We start from the raw sequence: 9,712 nt of genomic DNA, 5'->3' as shown, positions 1-9,712 counted from the left end.
GGGTCTCTGAGGGCTCCAGGGCCGCCGCCGCCAGCTTGGCTGCTGCTGCTGCTGCTGCTGCTGCTGCTGCTGCTGCTGCTACTGCGACTACCGTGGTCGGTGTGGGGGGCCGAGGCGTTCTGCGGTGAGTGGGAGCGCCCCGAGGGGCAGGCTTGGTCACTGTCAGGGGATGAAGGGGTTGAACAGACCCCCAACTCCCTCCCCGCTCCCGGGAGTGCGCCGCCAGGACAGAGAATTAGAGAGGGTTGGGAAGGTGTCCCTGGGACCTGCCCAGGGATTCTCACTTGAACTTGGCCGAAGGGCCCAGACTTGCACACTCTGCCCAACTGCCACAAGGCCGAGGGGCAGGAATCCTTATCCTCTGAGCAGCGCCGCCCCTCAAACCCCTCTGCCTGGATTCCCAGGCCCCATCCTCCAGTGGAAACATTCCTGCACCTCCATCCCTTAAGCCTCAAGGGTCTTCCTCCTCTGGAAAGCCCCTAGCCCACTGCAAAGCCCCCCCCCCCAACCCTGCTGTGATCTCAGACCAGGGGACGACTGTGACCTCCACACTCACCCATCACCCAAGCTCACCCCATCCTGGGCCTTGGGCCAGTGTGTAACTAGTTCATGCTGTTGCCATGTTTGGTTAGAGGAGGGCTTCTCACAGAAGGTAACCTCTTCAACCCTCTGTGAGGCGGGGGCGGATCAGCAGCTCTGAGTAGGTGGGAGGATTGGTGGAGGCCTGGACGTCAAATGCCTGGGAGGGTCAGGGAGAAGGCAGGACAGGCTGGGCTGGGAAGGGGGTAGCTTGCAGAGCACTGTGGAGGGGGAACCCAACAGGGATAGGACCCCTGAACCCTCAGGGAGAGGGATCACAGCCCTCATTCTCGTGGTGATGGTCCGCAGGCATTCCACTGATTCCTCCTCCGCAGCCTGGAGTCAGGGGAGGGGGATGCAACCCCCTGGGAGGAGTGGAGAGGGGCTCTATGCTCCCCAACACGACACTGGCTCCCCTAGTTTCACTTAGTCACCACAGCTCCATCTCTGCCTCCCTCTCCCCCATCAAGGTGCCAGAGGCCAATATGTGGGAGGCCTGGGCCCAGCAAGACCTGGTTCTCCACACCCAGTGAAGTCCTCTCTGGGCTAAGAGATCCTCCCCTCTCCCCAGAAGCGCTCAGACCCCTGCCCACACTTGCCCTGTCTGATGGCAACTGCTTGATAGCAACTCACTCATCCAATCAGGGAGGGCTTCTTGGAGGAAGGGAACTCCTGGAGTTGCTGCTATTCCAGGTCTTTGATGATGGGGTCTGGGGAGGAGACAGAGAAGGAGAAAGGAGTTGGGGTGGCCTGGCAGTTGCTGAGCCACTTCCACAGGCCAGCGTCTCATCCTGGGCAGGGCTGGGTGGAGGTGGCGGAGCTGTCAGTTCTGGGAGCTGGGCTTCCCCAGCACTGAGTGCCAGAGGGGTGGGTGGGCTGCCTGCAGGCGCTGGGCTGCCTGGGGCCTGGCTCCTGCAGGGGGGTATAGTTCGAAGTTACTGTAGTCCTTGGGAGGAGGATGATTGGGGGCATTCCAGGGGAGCATTCCAGCTTCCTCTGAGTAATGCTTGGCTCTGGTATTCCTCCCGGAGCTCCTGAAGCACACCCACTCCCGCAGGGAGCACTCGGGCTCTGTCCCCCAGCCTCGGGGCCAGGGTCCCTGGAAGCCCCACTTCCTGCATGAAGCCCCCAAAGGCAGCTCCTCCCAAGAAAACATCTAGCTGTTGTTTTTCTCAGAGGGTGGTGGAGACACAGGCATCCTCTTCACAGATCTCTCACCCTGAAGGCATCTGCTGCCCAGTCTAAAAATATCCCAGGCTGCCTTCCTCTTTCCCCCTTGCACTGGTGGCCTTGGTCTCTCCCTCGTGACCTTTGACACCAAGCCCTCCCCCAAGGTCAGTGGGGCTCCAAGCATCCGCAGCTGAACTATCCTTCCTAGGCTCCTCGGTCTCTCTTCTGCCGCCCCCCAGGCTGCTCCTCGGTTCCCAGGACACCCCATGGATTGTTGAAGATGGATGGTCAGACCCCATCCCTCTGTTGTCCCTGCTCCCCTCTGCTCCTCAGGTTCCCCCTCACCCTGTGCTCTGTCCTCACACCAGGAAACACCCCCGGAGAGCCAGTCACCCCTCACTGGGTCCTGGACGGAGGAGCCTGGCGCGTGGTCACGCTGGAGGAGCCGGTCAGTGCCACATCATCCCTTCCTCTGCGGGGCCCAGGCTCTCCCAGCCCCTGGGCCCCTCCCCAGGTTGCAGTGTGGCAGTTTTACTGCGTTCCCTCAGTTCCCCTCCCATCCCTTTAGGCTCCTCCCGGAAGGGTTAGCAGGCAGGGGTGGGGAGACATCTAGATTATGTGAGCCTGCACACATGGAAGTCATTTTCAGGCTTCCCCCTCACTCCCACTGCCTCCTCTTTTCTCCCTTCCCACAACTCTCCAGGCACAAAACTTCAGGGATCTCTTTAAGAAAACACAAACTTTGCCTTTCGCAAAGTTTTCCAGAACATGTGACCCTGTGGACACATTGCTGTCCCCTCCAGGACCCTGCCATCGAGGGGCCTGAAACTTCAGCCTCACGGGCTCATGCAGAATCCACTTCTGTCCAGGGGGTAGTGGTCACTCTTCTGGTGGCCCTCAGATGCAAGCTCACCCCATTTTGCTTCTCCAGGAGGCTCTGCCCCAATCTCCTCCCAACACCCACCCATCACACACTTTCAGAATAACCATAGCCCCACCCACATGTGCCACACAGCTAGCTGTGCTGCAAACCAGGAGGCAGTGGCCTCGGTATGCCCATCTCAGAGAGGGGCACACGGAAGCCCAGAGAGGTTGGAGAAACTGTCCAAGTTCGCACCGCTCTTTAGCCTAGAAGTCTGAGACCCACTAGGGTCTGAAAGACTTCAAACCATTGGCCAATGTCCCCCAAACCTAGAGAGCCCTCTTCACCCTGAATTTTCAGGCAAGAAAGGACAACCCATTGTCCAAGCCACGCTGGCCCTGGAGGAAGACAGGAGAGCACTGCCATGAGGCCAGGAGGCGGACACAGGCCCACAGCTCCCTCGCTGGGTCCCCCAGACCCTCAGGGTCCCCATTCAAGTGGTCAAGCATGGCGCTGGCCCAAGCTTTGAGATCATTTTCCTGGACATCACCAGCAGAGGGAAAGGCTGGGCTCACGCTGGAGTCACCCTGACTGTGGACCCTCCTGGTCTGGCCTGGGCTGTGACCAGGAGCGGAATCCTAGGGGGGCCTTGCTTTTCCCACTCACCGGCCCTTGCCCGCAGGGAGCCTGCCGAGATGAGGTCAGTGTTGAGGCAGGGAGTCCTGTCCCAGCGGAAGGAAACACTCACATTTCAGGTCAGGGATGGGGTACATAGTGAAGGGTAAAGGCACTAGGAGGGCAAGAAGTGAGGACAGCAGGGGCACAGAGGTGCAGAGGGACAGAGAGGGGATTCTGGGGTCTGGGGGTGGCAGGAGGAGGCTTTTCATTGGGGCCACTGCCTTTCCTTGGTACAAACCTTTCTCCAATAAAGCAAGTGGCATTCCGGCCCCATGAGCTCATGCTTGGGGCCTTGCTGAGCTCCTGCTGGGGCAGGGAGCTGTCTGCTCCCCACCTGCGGAGGAAGTCTCCACTCCAAGACTGTGAGCCCCTTGGCCTCCGGCCCAGCCCGTGCATTGTGGACTAAAAAGGAAGGGTCAGCGAGGGTTGGGGCTAGCATTCCGAAGACACAGCAGCTCTCCCGCAGGCTCCTGGGCTGCCTCTGGGCCCCCAGCCAGACCGAGTGGACGAGGGAGGCAGATGAGTCTTCACACGTGGGAAGCAGGGAAGGAGAGGCTGGCCTGCTGGCCCGGCCCACGCCCTCCCCCCTTCCCTCCCCCACAATCTGGCCAAGAACGCCAGTGTTTTTCTCTTGGCCTAGACAAGGGGTCTGTGTTTACTTCATAGGATCCGTGAAACAGGTGTGGGCGAGCCTGCTGGAGACCAAGGAATTTCAGGGCCTGACATTTTGTCAGAATTGGAGGTGGAGGAGTAAAGTCTGAATTCTACCGGGAGCGGGGAGAAAAGATGCCAAAACCAGAGGTTGTGAGGAGGCCCGAGCCATGGCTACCTGACATCCACCCACCCCCTGCACTGTCTTCAGGACCCCACTTCCTTCCTGCCTAGGGGAAGCCTCGGCATGAAAGAGAAGGAAGAGCCAGAGGGAAGGCCCAGTAACCTTGAGCAAGGCAGGGCCCATTTCTGGGACCCCTCGTCTCTCTAGGGAGGAAGCCGTGTGTCCCTAGCGGGCTACGTCAAATGGCTGTTGTCAGAAAGAACATCCTGAGTTTGGGAACATCTCACCCCCACGCCATCCATGCCCATCAGCATGCTCTCACCCCCACACCCATCCATACCCACGAGGGCAAGCAGGGACCTTCTGCCCCTCACCCCCATGTTCTCCCCATGAACTCCCTGGCCAGCTGGCTCCCCACCCACCAGCTCCCTGGCAAGCAGGAGGCCAGGCTGCCTGCCACCTCAGCCCTGCACTCCTTCTCGCCCAGGTCTTGAAGCTCGACACAGGGCTGGTAGCCTTGGAGGCTGGAGGCCAGGAGCTCCTCCTGGAGTTAGAGAAGAACCAGTGAGTACCAGTCCAGGGAGGGGGCTGGGAGCCAGGACAGCCTCTCTCTCTGGGGGTGGGGAACAATGCTGGGGGCAGGGACTGGTGGGAACCCAGGAGGGAGGTTGGGAGGGGGAGGGCTCCCTTGAGGCTGAAATGGCCTGTTGGGCTGGGTCAGCCCTGCTTTGAGGCACATCCTTCACCCAGGCCCCAGGAGCATCTTGTCAGCTCCCTGCCAGAAATGAGTGTGCATCACCCAATGGGCTCTCGAAAAGAACCCTGAGTCCAAAGAGAATCCAAGATAGGTTCCCTGGATGGGCAGGCTCTCCAGGCTAATGGGATGACCAGGGCAAAGGTGAAGTGGTACAAAGATCAAGGCACATTCAGGGGGCACAATTTGTCTGGCAGGGAAGAGAGCAAAGGGCAACAGATCTGGGGAGTCCCAGTGGGGCCGGATCATAGAGGCCATTTCAGTGCTGAGTATCCTGGATGGTGCAGAGCCAAAGATTTTAAGTTGGTGAATGAGCAGGCAGAGCTGGGCTGGATGGGGTGGGTGTCCAAGTGACTCTATTACCAACAGCTATTTATGTATCAAGCGCTTGTTTCATTGCAGGCACTGCTCTAAGCACTCCACACAGGTTATTCTTCCCATGGAATCAGATGCACTAGGAATAAGCTAGTTCCACCATGCCTACCCACGGTTTCTCTGGGGTTTGGTGTCCCCCACCTTAAACGGGTTGATCATATCACCTGCCTCCTAAGGTTGTGTATGGAGTGAGGCGCAAAGCTTGAGAAGGTGAAGGAAAGACTGGAGGGTGGAGAAGCAAGGATCAAAGATCTTTGGGGTGGTCTGGCAGTACAGAGGTCAAGAGAGATTGACTTATGGTTGATCCATCTTGGTGGGAGGGATCCTGGTGAGATGGGGCCCAAAGATGGAATCATTAAGGGAATGAGCATCACTGAAGGACAATTGGGGAGATATGTGGGGTCTGCAGGCCATAGGAGAAGATTCAAGGATCCTTGAGGGAGGGAGGTGGACTAGAGAGAGGATTGACCAGATGCCCAACAAGGCTAGGCAGCAGGAAGGGCCACCTGGGGAATTCAACCGCACTTCCGTGGCTCCGAGTACCACCTGCTCAGCAGTGTCTCCTGAGTCCTCTCCTCCTGCCCAGCCTTAGGCCTGGGGAACCAGCTGCCTGCCACCGGCTCCACAGGATCACAAACTGCCCCTATTGCTGCTCCTCCCTGGTGCTTCCCACACTCCCAGTTCCCATATCTAAGCTACCGCCAAGCTTCCTTCCTGCTCTTCACTTTTCTCCCTCTAGCCCAGTGGTTCTATACCTTCCTAATGCCACGACCCTTTAATACAGTTCCTCATGTTGTAGTGACCCCCAACCATAAAATTATTTTCGTTGCTACTTCATAACTGTAATTTTGCTACTGTTATGAATGGTAATGTAAATATCTGATATGCAGGATGTATTTTCATTGTTACAAATTGAACATAATTAAAGCATAGTGATTAATCACAAAAACAATATGTAATTATATATATGTTTTCCGATGGTCTTAGGCGACCCCTGTGAAAGGGTCGTTTGACCCCCAAAGGGGTCGAGACCCACAGGTTGAGAACCGCTGCTCTAGCCCAAGGTTTTTCTGAGCTAAGCAACACACAGTCATTTCTGTCCCTTTCCTAAGACACACTGTGGGTGCTTCTTTTTTTAAAAAAAATATTTTTATTGATTTCAGAGAGGGAGAGAGAGATGGAATCAATGATGAGAGAGAATCATTGATCGGCTGCCGCCTGCACGCCCCCTACTGGGGATCGAGCCTGCAACCCCAGCATGTGCCCTGAATCGAACCGTTACCCCCTGGTTCATAGGTCAATGCTAAACCACTGAGCAACACCGGCCGGGCTGGGTGCTTCTTAAGTGCTAGCCCTGTGCCTCACTCATAGAGCTGCTCAATTAGCATTCAGGGAGGAAGGTTGGAGGGCATCCTGGAGGAGGCAGAGCTGAATTAGGTGATCCCTACAACACCCCTTCCCAGCAGGCTGCTGGCCGCAGGATACACAGAAACCCACTACAGCCCAGATGGGCAGCCAGTGGTGCTGGTCCCCAACCAGAGGGTGAGATACTTCCATGGGCACTGAGGTCAGGGTGAGGGGTGCTAGGCATGCACTCCCCGAGGGCCTCCCCACCATTCCTTCCCCATTCTCCTGTTCCTAAGGAGAGGCTGGAGCCAACCCCTCCCCACCCCCAACCTGCCCTTCCCACTTCAGTCCTGGCTGAGATTTGAGGCTGGATCCCTTGCTCTCCAGGATCATTGCCATTACCATGGGCACGTGAGGGGCTTCCCGGACTCCTGGGTAGTCCTGAGCACCTGCTCTGGGATAAGGTGAGGAGTTCTGGGGGAGGGGGCTGGGCCTGGGGCAGGGGTAAGAATTCGCTCACACCCCCTTCTGCACCCCTCTGCATCCTAGGGGTCTGATCACGCTCAGCAGCAATGCCAGCTATTATGTGCATCCCTGGCCAGCTGGGGATGCCCAGGGTGCCTCAACCCACAGGATCTTCTGGACCGAGCAGCTACTTAGCTGGAAAGGGGCCCGTGGCCATAAGGATCCTGAAGACAAAAGGAAGATGAACAGCCTTTCTCCTGCCACCCAGATCAGGGTCAGGGGCACAGACAGGGGTGGGAGTGGGAATGCAGTAACCACAGCCCTCCAAATCCGGACAGGAAAGTGTGGCCCATGTTCAGGGTCTCCTGTCCTGATGTTTTATTTGGAGGCTGAAGAAACAAGTTCTTGAAAAATGTTAAAGTTACCTTTGTGCTTTCCAGGGATTGGGGTTGGTGGTCAGGGCTCAAGCCAGCAGCCTGCCACTCAGGGTCACTGTTGCCTCTCCGCAGGACTGCCGGGAAGCCCAGCGAATCCCGAAGTACCTAGAGCTGTACATAGTGGCGGATCACGCCCTGGTGAGAGGAAACTCCAGGGGGCTGCCCGGCTGAGAGGGGCCAGTCAGCCTGTCACATCACCATATTGCTGCCTTTCCAGTTTGTGACCCAGCACCGGGACTTAAACCACACCAAACAGCGGCTTCTGGAGATCGCCAACTACGTGGACCAGGTTGGTAGTGGCGGCCACAGGGGCGGGCAGGTCCCAGCTGGAGGAGGCAGGCTTGGAGATGAGGAGAGCATATAGGGGGAGAGAGGGGCCACCAGCAGGATGGTGTGCCTGGTCCCTGCTTCAGGCCCGTCCTGCCCTGACCATAGATTCTCAGGACCCTGGACATTCAGGTGGCGCTGACCGGCCTGGAAGTATGGACCGAGCAGGACCAGATCCGCATCACGCCGGATGCGAACAACACGCTCTGGGCTTTCCTGCGGTGGCGCCGGGGGCTGTGGGGGCGGCAGCCACACGACTCCACGCAGCTGCTCACGTGGGTGCCTCCCATCCCCACACGGGTCCCGGCTGGGCGGCTCCTCCTCCCCGCGCGCATCACCAGGTCACGCTGCGCTCCACCCTCAGGGGCCGCGCTTTCCGGGGCGACACCGTGGGCCTGGCACCCGTGGAAGGCATGTGCCTCGTAGAGAGCTCTGGAGGCGTAACCGCGGTGAGCTCCGCGGACGGGACACGGGACAACAGGAGAGGTGCGGGGCGGGCTCCGCAGCCCGCAGTGACCGTCCTGTGCCCGCGTCCTCGCAGGATCACTCGGAGCTTCCCATCGGCGCTGCAGCTACCATGGCCCACGAGATAGGCCACAGCCTCGGCCTCAGCCACGACCCCGACGGCTGCTGCGTAGGGGAGGCAGCGGAGCCAGGCGGCTGCGTCATGGCAGCAGCCACTGGGTACGTACCGACCATACCGACCACCGGGTGGGGAAGGAGGAGAGGAGCTGCTAGGCCCAGTGGTTCTCAACCTTCCTAATGCCGCGACCCTTTAATACAGTTCCTTATGTTGTGGTGACCCCCAACCATAAAATTATTTTCGTTGCTACTTCATAACTGTAAATTTTGCTACTGTTATGAAATCATAATGTAAATATCTGATATGGCAGGATGTATTTTTCATTTGTTACAAATTGAACATAATTAAAGCATAGTGATTAATCACAAAAACAATATGTAAATTATATATGTGTTTTCCGATGGTCTTAGGCGACCCCTGGTGAAAGGTCCTTCGGACCCCCAAAGGGGTCGCGACCCACAGGTTGAGAACCGCTGTCTAGGGAGGCTCCACTGGACCCGGGGCCCTTCCTCGGCTGCACTCCTTTGGGTGCACGCTTGTCTCCCAGTTTCCTCTTCTGGAAAACGGGGGTATGATCATCGTACCGCCCCCGAGTTGTGAGGCTTAAATGGAGTAAACACAGGACAGTGAAAGCTCAGGAGTATAGAGGTTCTTTTCGGAAACGCCTAGCCAGGCTGTTCCTACAGGGCTGGCCGCGCTGGGTCGGGATTCCACGTTCAGTCTGGCGCTGCTGGCTCCGGGAGGCACGCCCTCCCGCCCCGGTCCAGCTGGGCGCCTTCGCTCGGGTTACGCACCCTCTCTGGGCTCTGCCCCTGAAGCATCCGAGCCGCCGGGCACGCAGCTGTGCGGCCCGGCACGGGTGGTTCTGCAGAGACCGGAGAGGGGCAGGGCGTTCAGGGGGCGATCCCTGCCGGCGCCGACGCCCTTGCCCGCCCGCAGGCACCCGTTCCCCCGCGTGTTCAGCGCCTGCAGCCGCCGCCAGCTGCGCGCCTTCTTCCGCAAGGGGCGCGGCTCGTGCCTCTCCAACCCGCCGGGCGCCGGGCTCCCGGTGCGGCGGGCGCGCTGCGGCAACGGCTTTCGTGGAGGAGGGCGAGGAGTGCGACTGCGGCGCCGGCCAGGTGAGGTCCGCGCGCCAGCCCCTGGAGGCCGAGGATGTTCCGGGCCCACCACCTCTTTCAAGGACAGGGTCGCGCTGGACATCATCTAGGCCTCTTCTCTGTCTTTTTGGCGTCAGGGAGATCCCAACCACCAGCTGCTTCGTGCCAAATTGCCTCGCTGCGGTCCAGAGGCACGGTCCCTCCTCGGCGACTGCTACGCGAAGCTGCCTCGTTTTCGGACCCACACGCTCCTGAAGCCAAGA

The 9,712-nt window shown here is 58.8% G+C and overlaps 1 protein-coding gene across 1 annotated transcript in view; it reads left to right on the top strand.

Moving 5' to 3' along the window:
• Positions 1 to 9,712, top strand: part of ADAM33 (ADAM metallopeptidase domain 33) — a 15,175-nt gene that overhangs the window by 531 nt on the left and 4,932 nt on the right. The window contains 13 exon segments of the mRNA XM_023760306.1: positions 62 to 124; positions 2,118 to 2,197; positions 4,552 to 4,628; positions 6,657 to 6,735; positions 6,928 to 7,004; positions 7,090 to 7,279; positions 7,515 to 7,580; positions 7,660 to 7,731; positions 7,878 to 8,044; positions 8,134 to 8,218; positions 8,311 to 8,453; positions 9,292 to 9,427; positions 9,429 to 9,470. Of these exon segments, the coding sequence (XP_023616074.1) occupies positions 62 to 124; positions 2,118 to 2,197; positions 4,552 to 4,628; positions 6,657 to 6,735; positions 6,928 to 7,004; positions 7,090 to 7,279; positions 7,515 to 7,580; positions 7,660 to 7,731; positions 7,878 to 8,044; positions 8,134 to 8,218; positions 8,311 to 8,453; positions 9,292 to 9,427; positions 9,429 to 9,470 (1,277 nt within the window).

Source organism: Myotis lucifugus, unplaced genomic scaffold, assembly GCF_000147115.1.
Source record: "Myotis lucifugus unplaced genomic scaffold, Myoluc2.0 scaffold_178, whole genome shotgun sequence".
NCBI lineage: Eukaryota > Metazoa > Chordata > Mammalia > Chiroptera > Vespertilionidae > Myotis > Myotis lucifugus.
This window is presented reverse-complemented; position numbering and strand designations above follow the sequence as displayed.